The following is a 22,165-nucleotide window of genomic DNA, read 5'->3' on the forward strand; positions in this document are numbered from 1 at the left end:
AGGTCTGTGAGAGCCGGAATTCTTACTGGTTGGTAGGTGATCAAATACTTATGTCATGCAATAAAATGCAAATTAATTACTTAAAAATCATACAATTAGATTCCATCTCTTACAGTTGAAGTGTACCTATGATAAAAATTACAGACCTCTACATGCTTTGTAAGTAGGAAACACTGTCGGTTTTGCAGGTTATCAAATACTTGTTCTCCCCACAGTAGCTGCAGGAAGTAGGGGGGCTGAGGTTTCTGCAGCACCCCCTGAAAAATAAAGCTGAATAATAAAACAATATCAATAAAAAAAATATATAAAAAGTAGTGCACTGGGCCTTTACTATTCCTGTATTAGCGGACCGATTTAGCAGTCTGTAGCGCGGGCAAAATAAATAAATTCTGCACCCCAAACATCTTCCAGCGGCTATGCATGTAGACTAGCCTACCTTCACTCTATCTGCTAGCTGTTGGCTAGAGCGCACTTGCCAAGACCAGAGTAAGTACATTTGCTATTTAACACAACAGTTTTTGTGACAAAACTATCGGTAGAGTTGAAAATGCGATGGAAACACATTGAACATTAGATTTTTATTCGGTACATGAAAACTTAAGTGGAAAAGTACATTTTGTGTCCACTACGTCATCACACACTGATTTTTATCTGCAACAAGTCAGTTTGGTGGAAACACACCACTGGTAGGAAAATATGTATATTTTCTTTATGCAGAGTTGGTCATATTCACATGAAAATCTGTCACCAATTGGATGGAAACCTAGCTATTGTTAATGTAAAGTGAACGATTTATCTTTAGACTAGTCAGATATCCAATGACTGGATCTCTTAAATATGTCAGCCAGTATGGGCCCTGACAGGAGGAGGGAAATTCAGAAATACTCCCTGTTAGAAACTGGGATTGTAGTCATAGTCAATGTCAAAAATCTATAAGGCATGCCGTGTGATTGGCAGTTAATTACAACGATGAAAGCAAGAGTACAAGCAGGTTTTCTCCTTGACAACATGTTGTATTAATAATAGATGACTGATACAAAAGGGGAGTCAAGGTTACTGTGCTGCTGTCTACACAGGCCATGATGTTCATTGAGCTGTTAGGGAGATGGAGAAAATATAACTATATTTACTTTTTGATTAACCTCTTTATATAGCAGGGGTATTACCCTGATATTGATATCCCATTCAGAGCATAAAATGACCTATCTGGTATGGTAATTAGATGAAATACTAAATTGAATCCCATTATTTAAGTGTAGGCTTACCCTATGCAACTAACTAGCAACTGTTAGGTTAAAGATCATTAGGTTAAAGAAGCAGCTAAAAGCTCCATCAAAAACATTTGGTATTATGTATTGCTTCAGACATTGTGAACATCATACATAAACTGGGATAAGCAGCATCCCACTGGGCACAAACTGGTTGAATCAACGTTCTTTCAACTTAATTTGACGTGGAATCTATGTGGAAAATACATTGGATAAAAAAAAAAGTAATCAACGTAAGCTGTTGTTTTGAAGGTGAAATTTATAATAATAATATGCCATTTAGCAGACGCTTTTATCCAAAGCGACTTACAGTCATGCGTGCATACATTTTTTTTGTGTATGGGTGGTCCCGGGGATCGAACCCACTACCTTGGCGTTACAAGCGCCGTGCTCTACCAGCTGAGCTACAGAGGACCACAGGATTATGTTATCATGGTAACCAAATTTTAAACATACTTTGTATAAAACATGTTGAATTTGTACCTTTTTAAAACAATGTAAAAAACAACAACAACAAAAAACTTTAGGCTGGGTATCACCTCCTGCTGGAGAATGAATTTATCTACAGCTACCCTTAGGTCTCCCATCCAAGGTTTTAACCAAGCCCAGCTATGATATGTTTCACTGACTATTACCAATGTGCTATCATGAGAATAATTGTTGAGAGATCACTACTTAAAAACTAAATAGATTCACTGTTGCTATCGACGTCATTCCAAAGGGAAGGTTTAACAGAGCAAATAAAATGTGACCATACTTAATCAATCATCAATGATGCTATTTAGGCCTATAAAGTATTTGCAAAGTCATCAATAACAATTGTTTGAATTAAACCCAGAATTCAAGTAAAAATAGACAATACAATAGGCCTAGGGTTTCAAGCTCTGGTTGATTTGACATTTTAATGATAGTGATATTGAATTGTGTTTTGTTGTCAACGCAACCAGATATCACAATTTGAAGGAGATGTATCTTCTGCTTGGATAGTTCCATCTCTGCCACTGGCTTTAATTCCAGTTTGTCTACAAATAAAAAATGTATATATTGGATTCACATCTCCAACTCAACCAAAAATCTGAGTTAAAGAATAGGACTAAATCAAATTAAACTTGATTTAAAATGTATTTAAAGTTTCATTTGATTTAGTCCTATTCTATAACTTTGATTGTTGGTTGAGATGGAGATGTGAATCCAACATATCAATTATTAATTTGTGGACAAAATGGAATTCAATATCACTTTAGAAATACAATAAATAGCATATTAACTTGTTGACAAGTTAAAACCTTGGGGGTTCTAAGCTGACATATGGAATTGTTTTAAGATGGTCATACCATGGATCATTTACATTTACATTTTAGTCATTTAGCAGACGCTCTTATTCAGAGCGACTTACAGTTAGTGAATACATATTTTTTTTTTTATACTGGCCCCCCGTGGGAATCAAACCCACAACCCTGGCGTTGCAAACGCCATGCTCTATCAACTGAGCTACATCCCTGCCGGCCATTCCCTCCCCTACCCTGGACGACGCTGGGCCAATTGTTAGCTATTTGATTAAGAATTTTAGGACCCCTTTAGGTAAAAAAAAAATATATATATTAAAAAAGTATTTGATAACATATTGAATTTGGCCTTCACTACTATAGCCAATATAAATGCATTGAATAAATGGCAAAAATAACAGTCAAAAATAAATCATAAGGAATAAGGTTTTGAAGTGTCTGTCCTATATCTAGGAGATATAAGAAAGCTCAGGAAATATCTATATTTTTACACATTTTTTGTGGTAGGCACAAAACTACCTCCATACTTCCATCAATGTTTTTAACCACTACCGGTTACATTCAGATGAGTCCCGTGACACTTGCAAAACGAAGACCACCATCATGAGAGTCTCATCTTTCCATATTAGTTTGTAGGCCAAACCGTTCCGACTCTACAGAAGTTTTCGCGAGGAGACATTTTTGGAATGTTTCATGGTCTGACAAACACCGCTGTAGTTTGGCCAATTTCCACCGCAGATGTGGAAGGCCGCCATTGGCGGATGCGGTGGATTAAGACGCAGCCCATGCAATGTATCTCTAGTTTAAACTGACGGATTTTGATGGGGATTTTTTTATTATGTTACTTAGATTGACGCACCGGTGTGTTAACAAATTATATGTTGGATTCATGTCTCCAACTCAACCAAAAATAAAAGTGACAAGAATGGGATTAAGCCAGTGGCTCAGATGGAACTATCCAAGCAGTAGATATATCTACTGTAAATGTTGATATTTGGGTGAATTGTCAACCAAATACAATTCAATGTTACTTTCGTAATACAGTAAATAGCCTAAAGTTAAGGCTATCTTACAAAGTAATGTAACATTCAACCTTAAAATGAGCAACACATCCATGGCCACGTTTTGAGGTTACTATACCTATACATTTCTTATGTAATCATATAAAGCGTGCATGTTCAAGATAGCGTGCATAGGTCATCGAAGGTCTGTGGAGATCTTCACCATTGCTGTAATAATCTGTGCAGAATCTCGAATGGCATTGATCACTTGCATCATATACTTTTAATGTCATTTCACCTGCAATCCAGGGCCCGGTTTCCTGATAGCGATGGAATCTAGCCTTACGAGTGTTTTAACAATGCATATTTCTTACAATGGCCGAAGATGTACACTGAACAAAAATATGGGGTTGAGGTCAGGGCTCTGTGCAGGCCAGTCAAGTTCTTCCACACCAATCTCGACAAACCATTTCAGTATTGACCTCGCTTTGTGCACGGGGGCATTGTCATGCTGAAACAGGAAAGGGCCTTCCCCAAACTGTTGCCACAAAGTTGGAAGCACAGAATCGTCTAGAATGTCATTGTATCCTGTAGCATTGAGATTTCCCTTCACTGGAACTAAGGGGCCTAGCCCGAACCATGAACAACAGCCCCAGACCATTATTCCCCCTCCACCAAACTTTACATTTGGCACTATGCATTGGGGCAGGTAGCGTTCTCCTGGCATCCGCCAAACTGAGATTTGTTCATCACTCCAGAGAACGCGTTTCCACTGCTCCAGAGTCCAATGGCGGCGAGCTTTACACCACTCCAGCCGACGCCGGGCATTGCGCATGGTGATCTTAGGCTTGTGTGCGGCTGCTCGGGCATGGAAACCCATTTCATGATCCTCCCGAAGAACAGTTATTGTGCTGATATTGCTCCTAAGGGCCGTTTGGAACTCGTTAGTGAGTGTTGCAACTGAGGACAGACGATTTGTACGTGCTTCAGCATTCGGCGGTCCCATTCTGTGAGCTTGTGTGTCCTACCACTTCGCGGCTGAGCCGTTGTTGCTCTTAGATGTTTCCACTTCACAATAACAGCACTTACAGCTGACCGGGGCAGCTCTAGCAGGGCAGACATTTTACGAACTGACGTGTTGGAAAGGTGGCATCCTATGACGGTGCCACATTGAAAGTCACTGAGCTCTTCAGTAAGGCCATTCTACTGCCAATGTTTGTGTATGGAGATGTCATGGCTGTGTGCTCGATATTCTACACCTGTCAGCAAAATGTGTGGCTGAAATAGCCGAATCCGCTAATTTGAAGGGGTGTCCACATACTTTTGTATGCAACTGTACTTGCTCGCTAGCCTAACTTCCTTTCATGGGCAACGATATGCCAGGCCAGCTTGTTAACATTAGCATACTACATCTAGCTACATATTGAACTTCCATCCTCTCAGGCCAGGGGCACAAGGTTTGAATTTATGGTTAGATCAGAATCGCCGTTATAATCATTGGCCAGTACGGAGAATTAAGTAAAACCACAAGTCCAAATCTCCATTGATGGCTAATTTAGGAAAGGGACGATTTTAGCTAGCTAGCTAGCTAGCCACCGGAGGAAAACAACACAACGAAGTTTGGCTTGTGATGTGATTGGTCCTGAAGCCAAATCCAAACTGGCTTCCCTTGACACTTTTTTTTTTTTGGCCCGCCAGCACCATTCACAGCTGAGCTCACTCAGTTTAGTTCAACACTGATTGGTTATTATTTTGTACGTTTTTTTATCAAGGGAGACCAAATGCTCACTGGCTTCCCTTGCGTTCAACGCTACGGGCAGCAACAATGTCATACCCTTGCTGTCTGGTCAGAATCAGATACGCTACACATACTGAGACAGAGGGGCGCTGTTTGTTCGCTCGGATGCTTTCTCCGGTGAATTTTTTTATTTATTTCACCTTTATTTAACCAGGTAAGTCAGTTGAGAACAAGTTCCCATTTACAACTGCGACCTGGCCAAGATAAAGCAAAGCAGTGCGATTAAAAACAACAACAACACAGAGTTACATATGGGGTAAACAAAACAAAGTCAAAAATACAAACAGAAAATAAATATACAGTGTGTGCAAATGTAGCAAGTTATGGAGGTAAGGCAATAAATAGGCTATAGTGCAAAATAATAACAATTAGTATTAACACTGGAATGCTAGATGTGCAAGAGATTATGTGCAAATAGAGATACTGGGGTGCAAAAGAGCAAAATAAATAACAATATAGGGATGAGGTAGTTGGGTGGACTAATTTCAGATGGGCTGTGTACAGGTGCAGTGATCGGTAAGGTGCTCTGACAACTGATGCTTATAGTTAGTGAGGGAGATAAGTGTCTCCAGCTTCAGAGATTTTTGCAATTCGTTCCAGTCATTGGCAGCAGAGAACTGGAAGGAATGGCGGCCAAAGGAGGTGTTGGCTTTGGGGATGACCAGTGAGATATACCTGCTGGAGCGCAGACTACGGGTGGGTGCTGCTATGGTGACCAATGAGCTAAGATAATTTGCATAGCAGTGATTTATAGATGGCCTGGAGCCAGTGGGTTTGACGACAAACATGTAGTGAGGACCAGCCAACAAGAGCGTACAGGTCACAGTGGTGGGTAGTGTATGGGGCTTTGGAGACAAAACGGATGGCACTGTGATAGACTACATCCAATTTGCTGAGTAGAGTGTTGGAGGCTATTTTGTAAATGACATCGCCGAAGTCAAGGATCGGTAGGATAGTCAGTTTTAGGAGGGCATGTTTGGCAGCATGAGTGAAGGAGGCTTTGTTGCGAAATAGGAAGCCGATTCTAGATTTAACTTTGGATTGGAGATTGTTAATGTGAGTCTGGAAGGAGAGTTTACAGTCTAACCAGACACCTAGGTATTTGTAGTTGTCCACATACTCTAGGTCAGACCCGTCGAGAGTAGTGATTCTAGTCGGGTGGGCGGGTGCCAGCAGCGTTCGATTGAAGAGCATGCATTTCGTTTCACTAGTGTTTAAGAGCAATTGGAGGCTACTGAAGGAGTGTTGTATGGCATTGAAACTCGTTTGGAGGTTTGTTAACACAGTGTCCAATGAAGGGCCAGATGTATACAAAATGGTGTCGTCTGCGTAGAGGTGGATCTGAGAGTCACCAGCAGCAAGAGCGACATCATTGATATACACAGAGAAAAGAGTCAGCCCAAGAATTGAACCCTGTGGCACCCCCATAGACTGCCATAGGTCCAGACAACAGGCCCTCCGATTTGACACATTGAACTCTATCTGAGAAGTAGTTGGTGAACCAGGCGAGGCAGTCATTTGAGAAACCAAGGCTATTTAGTCTGCCAATAAGAATGCGGTGGTTGACAGAGTCGAAAGCCTTGGCCAGGTCGATGAAGACGGCTGCACAGTACTGTCTATTATCGATCGCGGTTATAATATCGTTTAGGACCTTGAGCGTGGCTGAAGTGCACCCATGACCAGCTCGGAAACCGGATTGCATAGCGGAGAAGGTACGGTGGGATTCGAAATGGTCGGTGATCTGTTTGTTAACTTGGCTTTCAAATACTTTCAAAAGGCAGGGCAGGATGGATATAGGTCTGTAACAGTTTGGATCTAGAGTGTCACCCCCTTTGAAGAGGGGGATGACCGCGGCAGCTTTCCAATCTCTGGGGATCTCAGACGTTACGAAAGAGGTTGAACAGGCTAGTAATAGGGGTTGCGACAATTTCGGCAGCTAGTTTTAGAAAGGAAGGGTCCAGATTGTCTAGCCCAGCTGATTTGTAGGGGTCCAGATTTTGCAGCTCTTTCAGAACATCAGCTGTCTGAATTTGTGTGAAGGAGAAGCGGGGGGGGGGGGCATGGGCAAGTTGCAGCGGAGGGTGCAGAGTTGGTGGCCGGGGTAGTGGTAGCCAGGTGGAAAGCATGGCCAGCCGTAGCAAAATGCTTGTTGAAATTCTCGATTATTGTAGATTTATCGGTGGTGATAGTGTTTCCTAGCCTCAGTGCAGTGGGCAGCTGGGAGGATGTGCTCTTATTCTCCATGGACTTTAGTGTCCCAAAACTTTTTGGAGTTAGTGCTACAGGATGCAAATTTCTGTTTGAAAAAGTTAGCCTTTGCTTTCCTGACTGCTTGTGTATATTGGTTCCTAACTTCCCTGAAAAGTTGCATATCGCGGGGGCTATTTGATGCTAATGCAGTACGCCACAGGATGTTTTTGTGCTGGTCAAGGGCAAATACATTCAGCCTCTTGCGAATTTAAGGACATTTATGAAACACAGACAGACGAAATAAAAATTATTTAGTATGTTTTTTTTCTTGGTACATTTTTTGGGGAAGCCTGTCTTCCCTTGGCCTCCATAAATACACGCCACTGGGTCTATGTAGCTAAGTTTGTGTTCATATTGATCTTTTATTGCAGTCATCTCGGTTTTCATTTTAAACTGATTTTTATCCTTCGCTTGTTTGTAACAATTGCAAAGACATTGGCAACTTTGTACTTGTAGTCATTTCGTTGTTAAGTTATCAGCCGTCACAGAGCTTCAGATAAACATCTTGATTATATGTTTAGCGGAGATCTTCTGTGTATAAAGTGACAAGGTAGGGAAAAAAATGCATCTAACGACAGACTTAGCTGTTCTATGAGTGGTCTGAGGCAGTCAGTAAATAAATAGCGTTTTCAATTGCAACTTTAGTAACGATGGTTTTGGGACGATGCTCCTACGAAGGTTCTAACTATGAACTTAGCCTTAAGATGCTTTTGGGAAACCGGGCCCAGGTCATTTGGTTCTGCTATTAGATAAATAAACAAAATATCAAAATATTCCAATTTGAACTTTGCTGTACTTTAAGTTGGTTGAAAGCATAGTGATAACACATTGGAAATGTAACTAACTTTTGCCTGTTGACTCTTCACTTCATCTAATCATTTCCACTTATTTTCCCACTTTAATGGATGTACCTTACAACCAATAGCTGTGATGGTCTTTCTATATAGCCCAATTGTTATTGATGAAATTATATATTTGGTGTTGACTATTTGTTGACAGGAGATGTAATTTTTCATCATATTGCCCTCACCAGCTAGGTTAGTCATCATTATGATGCCATTGGGACATGACAGGTATTTTTCTTCCAATCTGTCTTTCGGTTTAATTAGCTCCAGCCTGTTCCAGGCTGTTTATACCATATGCAAATGTCTGACTGCCACTTCTGTTGTCATTGCACCTAGAACATCATAGTTCCTTGTCACGCTCTGTTACTCTCAACTCTCCCACTGAGGAAATGTAATTGTCTGAGATATCAAGTCAGGGGGTGTAATTTGACTTTAAAAGCATAGAATCACCAGGAAATTGAAAAACCCTGAGGATGGCACTTGAGAACCAGAGAGATGATTTGCCGGCCCATTTCAGAAGTGCTTTAGCAGTTTTGTCATTTCAGTCAATTGGTTTTAGTGAAGGTCACAAAGAAAGTTAACTTGAATAGCTTTTGAGACAAGTGGAACTACAGTTGAAGTCAGAAGTTTACATACACCTTAGCCAAATACATTTAAACTCAGTTTCACAATTCCTGACATTTAATCCTAGTAAAATTCCCTGTCTTAGGTCAGTTAGGATCACCACTTTATTTTAACAATGTGAAATGTCAGAATAATAGTAGAGAGAATGATTTATTTAAGCTTTTATTTCTTTCATCACATTCCCAGTGGGTCAGAAGTTTACATACACTCAATTAGTATTTGGTAGCATTGCCTTTAAATTATTCAACTTGGGTCAAACATTTCGGGTAGCCTTCCACAAGCCTCCCACAATAAGTTGGGTGAATTTTGGCCCATTCCTCCTGACAGAGCTGGTGTAACTGAGTCAGGTTTGTAGGCCTCCTTGCTCACACACGCTTTTTCAGTTCTGCCCACACATTTTCTATAGGATTGAGGTCAGGGCTTTGTGATGGCCACTCTAATACCTTGACTTTGTTGTCCTTAAGCCATTTTGCCACAACTTTGGAAAGTATGCTTGGGGTCATTGTCCATTTGGAAGACCCATTTGCGACCAAGCTTTAACTTCCTGACTGATGTCTTGAGATGTTCCTTCAATATATCCATATAATTTTCCTTCCTCATGATGCCATCTATTTTGTGAAGTGCACCAGTCCCTCCTGCAGCAAAGCACCCCCACAGCATGATGCTGCCACCCCCGTGCTTCACGGTTGGGATGGTGTTCTTCGGCTTGCAAGCGTCCCCCTTTTTCCTCCAAACAAAACGATGGTCATCATGGCCAAACAGTTCTATTTTTGTTTCATCAGACCAGAGGACATTTCTCCAAAAAGTACGATCTTTGTCCCCATGTGCAGTTGCAAACCGTAGTCTGGCTTTTTTATGGCGGTTTTGGAGCAGTGGCTTCTTCCTTGCTGTGCAGCCTTTCCGGTTATGTCGATATAGGACTCGTTTTACTGTGGATATAGATACTTTTGTACCTGTTTCCTCCAGCATCTTCACAAGGTCCTTTGCTGTTGTTCTGGGATTGATTTGCACTTTTCGCACCAAAGTACGTTAATCTCTAGGAGACAGAACGCGTCTCCTTCCTGAGCGGTATGACGGCTGCATGGTCCCATGGTGTTTATATTTGCATACTATTGTTTGTACAGATGAACGTGGTACCTTCAGGCATTTGGAAATTGCTCCCAAGGATGAACCAGACTTGTGGAGGTCTACCATTTTTTTCTGAGGTCTTGGCTGATTTCTTTTGATTTTCCCATGATGTCAAGCAAAGAGGCACTGCGTTTGAAGGTAGGCCTTGAAATACATCCGCAGGTACACCTCCAATTGACTCAAATTATGTCAATTAGCCTATCAGAAGCTTCTAAAGCCATGACATCATTTTCTGGAATTTTCCAAGCTGTTTAAAGGCACAGTCAATTTAGTGTATGTAAACTTCTGACCCACTGGAATTGTGATACAGGGAATTATAAGTGAAATAATCTGTCTGTAAACAATTGTTGGCGAAATTACTTGTGTCATGCACAAAGTAGATGTCCTAACAGACTTGCCAAAACTATAGTTTGTTAACAAGAAATCTGTGGAGTGGTTGAAAAACGAGTTTTAATGACTCCAACCTAAGTGTATGTAAACTTCCGACTTCAACTGTATGTAAGTGTTTGGAAAATGAATATTGCATGATGTCTCATACCATACCAGACTTTTATCTGAGAATTATTCACAGTGGAGGGGTGAAATTAACTACACTACAGTGAAACAACAAACCTTGGCAAAAAGACCCAGCCTTTCTCAATATAAAATTCTACTGATAATAAGGCTGAGTCTGTTGAGGTTTGGTTCCCTCTTGCGTCACAGTGGTTAGTCACAGCTTTTGTTTCCCTATAGGACGGGATGCCCTGTAGCTCTCCAATCTCGCTCCCCTCTTCTCCCAGATGTCTGGCAGAAGAGCAGTGGGGGAAAATGCTGGACGGAGGCCAGATAATCTGTATGTAGGCCACTCACCACTAGACTGTGTTTTATTCCATTCTGATCAGAGCTACAGTCTCAGTGAAAGAGAGCTATTGATTTTTCTTAATGACAGCAGAACTGAGGAGTTTCATGATACATACGCAATCATTTCATCCCTTCTTTCCCCCCTAGGGGTATCTTTTCCAGTTAACACAGTCACAGCTCAATGTAAAGTAATCCCTTTTAAGAGTTCTCTTGCCCTCCCAGAGGGGTTTTTCCTCTGTGAACTTGCATGAAAAGCAGACTGAGATACAACTACGGAGTAGTGAGCAACTGCAGCAGATAGAAGAAACAGAGTTAGCTAGGGCTGTATTGTTTATACTATATTGTTTGTGCTGAGCGCTGTGACTGAGCACACAAGGTCCTGGAGGTTGTGGAGTACTGACATGTTATGCATTAAAGCCAATTTTGATGCACACACACACACACACACACACACACACAGTATTTCGTCCTGACATATCTTGCTACAAATTTCAGTCTGCTCTGCAATGAGTTTCCTTCCTGTCCAAACAAATAATGTGAAGATCATCAAAAAGAATGGAGGACCAAGGCACTGTTCTTATATTTAATTAAAATGCCTTTATTTGTATGGCATGTTCAATGGAAACAAAGATTTAAAACTCTGATGCGTTTCGGCTGCATGGCCTTCATCAGGGAGTACAAAGATATGATAATGCAATGACCTCTTTTGAACAGCTTTTTCTAATCAACCCTGATTTGAAGAGGGAGTGGTTACATAATTCATGGGACAACACCTAGTAAGCAATACTATACACATTAAAAAGTGAAATACTGTAGATATGTTATCAAAATGCAAATCAAGGCTAGAAGCATTAGAACCCCTAGAAAATGAGTTCTAACCTTGAACATGACTGGGCAAAGTGGTAAGAATAGGAGAGGTCTCTATTTTATAGTACACTAGATCACAGCAGTCTAAACATAGCCGAGGACAATAGAGCAATATGTCCACTAGATGACAGCAAAGGGACCTCATGACCCTACAGGAAAGGTGAGAAATCCATATCTTCATTTAAACCAGGGTAATTAGTGGCCTGTAGTTTATAAATCCAAAGACTTTCCCTTTGGTTTAGCTGTTGATGACGGTCCCCTTTTCTAATTGAGGCCGGAACATGATCAATACCGATAGCTTGTAGGGAGGCAGGGTCGCCATGGCGTAAGGACTTGTAGTTCCTTGCCATGGGGTAGTCTCCGTTGCCTACCCGTATGGCGTACTTGTGGACTAATTTGTCATTTAGGGTAGGACATCTCTTAAAGCTTATTACTGGTGGCTCTAGGAAGACTTCGCATAATAACGTATCACTTTGGATGATTCCCCAATTATTTTCCCCAGTTTATTTTAATGTTCTCTGCTTCAGCGCTATATTTTGTAACGAAGTACACTCTCTGGTGCATCCCGAGGCGCTCCCCTTCGCAACAAGTTCTCTCTGTCAAGTTGTCCGGCCGTTATACCTGCATCTTTCAGGACCTGAGCACTGTAACCCCGGTTCAAGAAGCGATTCTCCAATTCAGCAGATTTGATACTGTTATCACGACTCAGGATATGACACAGGAGGCGGATGGTTCGGTTCTCAGAATATTTATTAAAACAAAGTGGCAGGCAAAAGGGCAGGTCGAGGTTCGTAATCCAAGGCAGAGTCAAAAAGGCACAGAACGGCAGGCAGAAAGGTCGGAACCGGGAAGACTAGAAAACAAGCACGTGGGAAACGCACTGGTAAGACCTGACAAAACAAGACGAACTAGCAACAGACAAACACAAAACACCGGTATAAATACACATGGGATAATGGGGAAAAATAGGAGACACCTGGTGGGGGGTGGAGACAAGCACAAGACAGGTGAAACAGATCAGGGTGTGACAACTGTAGTCTGTTTTCTGATCACAAATTTCTTTGGAATTGGCCATATGGAATGTTCTCTTTTAGCCTTTTGGGGTGGAAGCTGTCTGCCCTCAGAATGGTAATCCCATCTGTAGGCTTCCTAAAGATTGATGTGTGCAAACAACCTTTGTCATTTTTACTGATGTCAAGGTCCAAAAAATGAATGTTATCCTTATGTCTACCAAAACCTACTATTGTGTACCTCAGCAATGCTTCCCTTCCTTATTTTTTCTACAAAATAATGTGAATAGTTGAACGTGTCATCTTAAATGAATGTGAGCTGACTGCCGATGCCTTTGAAGCCAGAGCTAGGGTGCAATGCCATTCTCCACACCATGACCATACCGTGCCTGCCAGAAAGCCCTGTCGTGTCAGTCTGAGTCAGGGCTCATAGGGCTGCATGAAAATGGTTGCCATAGCAGCAGGGATGTAGATTGCTCTCTGTCATAGTAGGGGTGGCCCTGGGTGACCTCAAGAATGGCTGCCTCCTCTCTGTCTCTTCTCTGTGATTTATTGCCTTAACCCAATGACATACTCCTCTCTCTCCTCTCTGACTAGTCCTGCAGGTGCAGGAGCACAAGTGGTCAGGCTGGTCACAGCCATGCTGGTTTTCATGGGTGTCTGAATGAAATCTAGGGATTGTGACAATTGGTTTCATCTGTCTCTCCTCCACTTTGCATGTCTCATCATTTATCATATCATCTTATTTGATATGCTTCATTTTCACTAGGTAACAAAAAGCCAGAGTGAGGATAGATATTTTTTTCATACGTTGTGGAAAGGTGAGATCCTTCAACTTTGTGAGTAACTTCTGCCTACCTAGCTATATATTAGAATAGTAGAGTAGATTATTATCAGTCAGATTCATAGAATGGGCCAAAGCAGGCTAGTCTAACAGGTGCAAACTCTTCACTGATGCAAAAGCGTCAGGTCCTAGTCCTACCAGTCACACTGCAGCAGTCGATAAGTGACTTGGTTTGAGTGTCCTCCATTCAGACCATTGAGTGCCGCTGTTGATCTGTCTGCTCTGCTGCTGATGGCAAAGGGAATTGGTCATTGTGCTAAAAGTGAAAAAGTAGCCCAAAGCGGCAACGGGTGAACAAGCTGGTATGTAAGATTCAAGTAAATGTATACTGTCCAAAGACTAAACATGTATTTTTGTATTGAATAGCTCGTGTGCTTTTAAGTAGAAAACTGTAGGAACAAGGCTATTTATGATGTTGGCTTTCTATTCTAGAGACTAATTCACTGCTATTTTGATTTAGGCTTCAGTGCAGGGCTGACTGGGTAATTTTTTTATGAAAACAGGAGTAATTTTTCCTGAAATACTGAAACTTTTGATTGTATTTATCAGTCGTTAGATGGCGCTGCACTGAAGACAATTGTAGGCTACTTGCACAATCTGGAAATTCACCGCCAGAAAGCGAATGGAGCCTTGTGTGCTCACTGGTGAGCATTGAATGAAGCAGTCGTCTCCATAAGATGTAACAAATTGACCGTTTGCTATGGACTTTTACTCTCGATAATTCTACCACCCTTTTCCCTACTTGAAACACATACGTTTACCATGTTAACGAGGAGAGGAGTGAACAATATTACTTGTGTTTTTCCAACAGAACGGCTAGGACTCCGGAGTCAGGGTTGACGGACTAATTTCAACTCAGTGGAGGCAAACTATTGTTGTATGCAGCTGGGCAAGCGGAGTGTATTCCCGCCGAACTTTACTACACCAAGCACGTGTAGTATTGGTTATCCGATTCCGAAGTCGATGTATCAATATTTTCAGAACTCTATTCATTCATAATTACTATGTTGATGTTTGCGCTTAGGACACTTTGTGAAATATACACAATGTTGGGGGCTCTTTGCGTTTTGTCTTTCTCCGGAAAATGAGTGCTGTGAACACAGACTATTCAACTATGGTGAGAAGATGTCTTCTGACGTTCAAACCATTCAGGTAAGCATTTACATGTAGGCTACTATTCTCGTTGTCTCGATGTACCATCAGTATTCTCTCTGTGTGTTGCCTAAGTCTCAAATTGAGTTAAAAAATATAGTTAACCTTATGAAAATGGGAATGTCATGAGTAGGCTAAAACAAAGCTCACAATGGTCAGGGTGCCTTGACAGGACTATACACGTTTGATGGAATAGAGGTGTGAAAATGGAGCTGTCATGTCAGAAACATGTTATGACAACCTCATAAAAGCAAGGAGTAGGCTAATGGCGTAACGGATCAGGGTGCATTGCAGATAGTGCACAACAAGACTGCTGAATATCAACTACATATTACTACAGTAGTTTGCCTTAATTAGCGTCTGTAAATATAATTACATGTACCTATACAGTAGGACTATGCACTTGACACGAGTCAATAGGGATCACTGCATTGTTTTAGAGCTCTTGGGCATACTCTGATCACTATTGTAAACCTGAACCCTGCCAGCACTCTAAAATCAGTTAGGCTTCTGCCTAGTGTCTACTGTGAATTCATTCATTGGTGTGTAGAATGTGTTCAGTGGTATGCAAACACACAAAGGAACAGATCAGCATACAGTAGGTGATACAAACTATTTGCGTGTATTTCTGCTCAAACAGGTTTTAGCTTTCATGAGCACAATAATCAGCTCTTCACCATTAGCCCAAATATTGGACAGTAATGGGGTGTGACAGTGCTCTTAGGCAGTAACTCTCCTAGTTTCTTAGAGTATAATTGTTACTCTGAATTAAGTAAAGCTCAGCTCTCTTTTAAAGGGCTACCCTTACAGCATAGGATGAGAGGGAAGAAAGCAATATAATAAATGAGCAGCAAGTAATGTGAGCTGTGGCATGCAATATGTAAATATAGCTCTCCATCCAGCAGCTCTCCTCTGGAGGAATGGATGAGAATTGTTTCAAACATTTCAACATTTGAATGAGCATTTTTCAGTGGAACACTTTTCTCACGCAAGGACGTCATCTACATTTTGAAAGGCATCTTATGAGCATTAATTTCCACCCACCATTCTGAAAATGTGAAAATGTCTACAAGGATTGTGGTCGCAGTCACACATGCAACTGTCTATGAATGTAATCCTTAATGTTTTCATTTTTCTGTTTACTTTTATTGCATTGTGTAATACACAAGACCCATTTACTGTATGTAATATGCCATTTACCTTTGTCCACATCCAGATCCCCAGCATTGCCATAGGTAGATGAGTTAAGAATGATGATTTGATTGATACATCATCCATCTCTAGTCTCAACAAGTGGATACTCTGTTAAATGGAAAGAACACTAAGTGAAGCCTCCCTAGTGGCACAGCGGTCTAAGGCACTGCATCACAGTGCTTGAGGCGTCACTACAGACCCGGGTTCGATCCCAGGCTGTGTCACAGCCAGCCGTGACTGGGAGACCCAAGAGGCGGCGCACAGTTGGCCGAGCGTTGTTAGGGTTTGGATGGCCGGGATTTCCTTGTCCCATTGCGCTCTAGCGACTCCTTGTGGCGGGCCGGGTGCCAGCAAGCTGACTTCAATGGCCATCAAGTTCAAAGTTGTCATCTCAGCTCGTTAAGTTTCTTTGTTATTTTGCATCATCTTCTTGCGCCCCATTCCTTTTGTACTGTACAGCTCTTTTGCTTTCATTCTGACAGTTGACTCCCCCCTTCTCTTCTCCTCCCCTGCCTTAACTCCCTCGTGTCTCTCGTATTGTTCCCCCTGAGTTCTAACCCTGAGTCTTGCTCTCTGTCTACTGGCTGCCCTGGTCCCTGTCCCTGCAGGATCTTTGTGGCGGGGATCGGCTTCTTCAGCCTGTGCTTCCTAATGACCTCTCTGGGGGGTCAGTTCTCGGTCAAGCGACCCGGAGACACTCCCTTCACCATGCGAGCTGAAGGTAAGCTCCAGAATATAGATGGTACAGCATCTCTCTCGGTGCTGCCTGGCAGCCTCTGACTACATACGTTCTCTGCACACAATAAACAGGGATGAACACGCTCAGTGCAGCAGAAGCCGTTGATTGCTGGCTGACAGACCCCCTCAGTCTGCTGCTCATCAGGTGGGGGTTAGGGGGCCTGGGGAGATGGTGATGTGGGTATTGTTATCCTCCCCTCACCTCCCTGTAGTCTTGCTTAGATGTCACCCTCTCCAGGTCTTTAGTATTCACCCTGGTCAGTGTTCCGTGCTCTGGGAAAGCAGGCTCATACATTTCGGAGCACGTTATCTGTGTTTGTGCTATGTGCCCCTGCATATACAGTGGGAAGAACAAGTATTTGATACACTGCCGATTTTCCTACTTACAAAGCATGTAGAGGTCTGTAATTTTTTATCATAGGTACACTTCAACTGTGAGAGACGGAATCTAAAACAAAAATCCAGAAAATCACATTGTATAATTAATTTGCATTTTATTGCATGACATAAGCATTTGATACATCAGAAAAGCAGAACTTAATATTTGGTACATAAACCTTTGTTTGCAATTACAGAGATCATACGTTTCCTGTAGGTCTTGACCAGGTTTGCACACACTGCAGCAGGGATTTTGGCCCACTCCTCCATACAGACCTCCAAATCCTTCAGGTTTCGGGGCTGTCGCTGGGCAATACGGACTTTCAGCTCCCTCCAAAGATTTTCTATTGGGTTCAGGTCTGGAGACTGGCTAGGCCACTCCAGGACCTTGAGATGCTTCTTACGGAGCCACTCCTTAGTTGCCCTGGCTGTGTGTTTCGGGTCGTTGTCATGCTGGAAGACCCAGCCACGACACATCTTCAATGCTCTTACTGAGGGAAGGAGGTTGTTGGCCAAGATCTCGCGATACATGGCCCCATCCATCCTCCCCTCAATACGGTGCAGTCGTCCTGTCCCCTTTGCAGAAAAGCATCCCCAAAGAATGATGTTTCCACCTCCATGCTTCACGGTTGGGATGGTGTTCTTGGGGTTGTACTCATTCTCTTCTTCCTCCAAACATGGTGAGTGGAGTTTAGACTAAAAAGCTCTATTTTTGTCTCATCAGACCACATGACCTTCTCCCATTCCTCCTCTGGATCATCCAGATGGTCATTGGCAAACTTCAGACGGGCCTGGACATGCGCTGGCTTGAGCAGGGGGACCTTGCGTGCGCTGCAGGATTTTAATCCATGACGGCGTAGTGTGTTACTAATGGTTTTCTTTGAGACTGTGGTCCCAGCTCTCTTCAGGTCATTGACCAGGTCCTGCCGTGTAGTTCTGGGCTGATCCCTCACCTTCCTCATGATCATTGATGCCCCACAAGGTGAGATCTTGCATGGAGCCCCAGACCGAGGGTGATTGACCATCATCTTGAACTTCTTCCATTTTCTAATAATTGCGCAAACAGTTGTTGCCTTCTCACCAAGCTGCTTGCCTATTGTCCTGTAGCCCATCCCAGCCTTGTGCAGGTCTACAATTTTAACCCTGATGTCCTTACACAGCTCTCTGGTCTTGGCCATTGTGTAGAGTTTGGAGACTGTTTGATTGAGTGTGTGGACAGGTGTCTTTTATACAGGTAACGAGTTCAAACGGGTGCAGTTAATACAGGTAATGAGTGGAGAACAGGAGGGCTTCTTAAAGAAAAACGAACAGGTCTGTGAGAGCCGGAATTCTTACTGGTTGGTAGGTGATCAAATACTTATGTTATGCAATAAAATGCAAATTAATTACTTAAAAATCATACAATGTGATTTTCTGGATTTTTGTTTTAGATTCCGTCTCTCACAGTTGAAGTGTACCTATGATAAAAATTACAGACCTCTACATGCGTTGTAAGTTGGAAAACCTGCAAAATCGGCAGTGTATCAAATACTTGTTCTCCCCACTGTATATCACAGTGCACAGGCCATTTAGAAGAGTCAATGTTAGCTTGGGCACTGTTGCCTCGGTTGACACTGTCTCATCCTCAAAGGGCAATGTGGGCATTATCAGGTGACATTACCACCATCAAACTTGTATACCACCCAACAGAACAATAGAAAGTCAGTAGAACTCAAAATTATTATTGTGCTTTATTGTTCTACTTGTACTGTTTGTGACAGATTATTTGCTTTTATGGTTTGTGCAGCAGTGATGCATGATTGTAGACTAAAATGCTGCTGCAGTGCAGTGAGAATACACAGTCCATACAGTACAGTAGGAATCTCTAGTGACAGCTTGTTTGTCTGTGTGAAAGCCTGATCTAAAGCAGAATCCCTCTCCGTCCTCCAAACTGTGGATACAATCCATAAGTGATGGATAATCTTCATGTAATGTAATCCGCCATGCTGCACGCCAGCCCCAGCAGAGAGAGCGAGAAAGGGAGAGGGACGTGGGCAGGCAGAGGAAGGCTGGAATGCTGCCTGATAAATTAACCACTCACAGGCTGCAGTCTAGGGAAGGCATTTGGCCCTCAGCTCATTAAACACTGCCTGCTACCCAACCAGGGAAAGCCTTGCTAAGTAAACTCTGAGCGTGTGTGTGTGTGTGTGTGTGTGTGTGTGTGTAATGAATGGGCAGGGATGGAGGTCAGTGTTCATTGGAGCAGCACCAGGATAGTAGAGACCAAGTCAGCTACTTCTGGCCCCAGGAGTGCTACAGATAGCCTATTGACTGTAATCTGCTTTAGTGATGAGGATATTTTAGTGCACGCACGCACACACACACAAACACACACACACACAATTAGTATTTTGCAAGAGGGAGGAAAAAGGCTAGGGGCCAAGTAAATAATGGGGGATCTCTTTACGCATTAGACCAACTGAGCATAGAAATACTGTATGTCCCAGATTGACTGTGATGTTAATAAGCCTTTTAGTGGGAGTGCATGAATGGACCTGTAGTTGATAGAGTATGAGTTTAGATGTATATGGAAGGGAGAACAAGTATAACAATTAGGAAAACCAACAGACTGGTTTCTAATGTAGGGAAGAGAAAGTTGCTTGATCAAAGGCGTTCCCCACTGAACAGTTCCCTCTCCCTTAGCAGTTTGTTTTTATAATGGAACTCACTTACAATGCAACCACAGGATAAAGCCTCAACAAAACTGTGTTAGGACAGTACACCGTTTTCTGTTCGTTATAGACAATACAGTCATTAGAGGCAGCCTGAACTTATCATAACCTGTTGCCCATAATGTTCTTTCAGAGAAGTCTAAATTAAATTTGAGCTACATTGTAGACTACATTGTAGAATAATAGTGAAGACATCAAAACTATGAAATAACACATGGAATCAAGTAGTAACCAAAAAGGTGTTAAACAAATCAAACTATATTTTATATTTCAGATTCTTCAAATAGCCACCCTTTGCCTTGACAGCTTTGCACACTCTTGGCATTCTCTCAACCAGGTTCATGAGGTAGTCATCTGGAATGCATTTCAATTAACAGGTGTGCCTTCTTAAAATTTAATTTGTGGAATATATATTTCCTTAATGCGTTTGTGCCAATCAGTTGTTTTGTGACAAGGTATACAGAAGATAGCCCTATTTGGTAAAAGACCAAGTCCATATTATGGCAAGAACAGCTCAAATAAGTAAAGAGAAACAACAGTCCATCATTACTTTAACATTTACATTTTACATTTACGTAATTTAGCAGACGCTGTTATCCAGAGCGACTTACAAATTGGTGCATTCACCTTATAGCCAGTGGGATAACCACTTGACAATATATATTTTTTTGGGGGGTGGGGTTTAAGGATTACTTTATCCTATCCCAGGTATTCCTTAAAGAGGTGGGGTTTCAAGTGTCTCCGGAAGGTGGTGAGTGACTCCGCTGTCCTGGCATCGTGAGAGAGCTTGTTCCACCATTGGGGTGCCAGAGCAGCGAACAGTTTTGACTGGGCTGAGCGGGAACTGTGCTTCCGCAGAGGTAGGGGGGCCAGCAGGCCAGAGGTGGATCAACGCAATGCCCTCGTTTGGGTGTAGGGACTGATCAGAGCCTGAAGGTACGGAGGTGCCGTTCCCCTCACTGCTCCGTAGGCAAGCACCATGGTCTTGTAGCAGATGCGAGCTTCAACTGGAAGCCAGTGGAGTGTGCAGAGGAGCGGGGTGACGTGAGAGAACTTGGGAAGGTTGAACACCAGACGGGCTGCGGCATTCTGGATGAGTTGTAGGGGTTTAATGGCACAGGCAGGGAGCCCAGCCTACAGCGAGTTGCAGTAATCCAGACGGGAGATGACAAGTGCCTGGATTAGGACCTGTGCCGCTTCCTGTGTAAGGCAGGGTCGTACTCTCCGAATGTTGTAGAGCATGAACCTACAGGATCGGGTCACCGCCTTGATGTTATCGGAGAACAACATGGTGTTGTCCAGGGTCACGCCAAGGCTCTTCGCACTCTGGGAGGAGGACACAACGGAGTTGTCAACCATGATAGCGAGATCATGGAACGGGCAGTCCTTCCCCGGGAGGAAGAGCAGCTCCGTCTTGCCGAGGTTCAGCTTGAGGTGGTGATCCATCATCCACACTGATATGTCTGCCAGACATGCAGAGATGCGATTCACCACCTGGTTATCAGAAGGGGGAAAGGAGAAGATGAGTTGTGTGTCGTCTGCGTAGCAATGATAGGAGAGGCCATGTGAGGATATGACAGAGCCAAGTGACTTGGTGTATAGCGAGAATAGGAGAGGGCCTAGAACTGAGCCCTGGGGGACACCAGTGGTGAGAGCACGTGGTGCGGAGACAGATTCTCGCCACGCCACTTGGTAGGAGCGACCTGTCAGGTAGGACGCAATCCAGGAGTGAGCCGCGCCGGAGATGCCCAACTCGTAGAGGGTGGAGAGGAGGATCTGATGGTTCACAGTATCAAAGGCAGCAGACAGGTCTAGAAGGACGAGCAGAGGAGCGAGAGTTAGCTTTAGCAGTGCGGAGAGCCTCCGTGACACAGAGAAGAGCAGTCTCAGTTGAATGACCAGTCTTGAAACCTGACTGGTTTGGATCAAGAAGGTCATTCTGAGAGAGATAGCAAGAGATTTGGCTAAAGACGGCACGCTCAAGAGTTTTGGAGAGAAAAGAAAGAAGGGATACTGGTCTGTAGTTGTTGACATCGGAGGGATCGAGTGTTGGTTTTTTGAGAAGGGGTGCAACTCTCGCTCTCTTGAAGACGGAAGGGACAGCGGTCAAGGATGAGTTGATGAGCGAGGTGAGGTAAGGGAGAAGGTCTCCGGAAATGGTCTGGAGAAGAGGGGAGGGGATAGGGTCAAGCGGGCAGGTTGTTGTGCGGCCGGCCGTCAAAAGTCGCAAG

At 43.0% G+C, this 22,165-nt stretch overlaps 1 protein-coding gene across 2 annotated transcripts in view; it reads left to right on the forward strand.

Annotated features, from left to right (window-relative positions):
- Window positions 1-14,381: 14,381 nt before the first annotated feature.
- The window catches only part of LOC311102524 (alpha-1,6-mannosylglycoprotein 6-beta-N-acetylglucosaminyltransferase B-like), a gene marked incomplete at its 5' end in the record, with an annotated part of 85,610 nt that continues 77,826 nt past the window's right edge, over window positions 14,382-22,165 (forward strand). The window contains 2 exons of one of the 2 annotated variants that reach the window (XM_084143896.1): window positions 14,846-14,913; window positions 16,716-16,828. In XM_084143896.1, coding sequence (XP_084000022.1) covers window positions 14,846-14,913; window positions 16,716-16,828 — 181 coding nt within the window. Of the gene's footprint in view, window positions 14,914-16,715; window positions 16,829-22,165 lie in introns of both variants that reach the window. The other variant, XM_084143897.1, reaches the window with a different exon arrangement.

Source organism: Coregonus lavaretus (assembly GCF_964263955.1).
Source record: "Coregonus lavaretus genome assembly, chromosome: 2".
In the NCBI taxonomy this organism is placed as follows: domain Eukaryota; kingdom Metazoa; phylum Chordata; class Actinopteri; order Salmoniformes; family Salmonidae; genus Coregonus; species Coregonus lavaretus.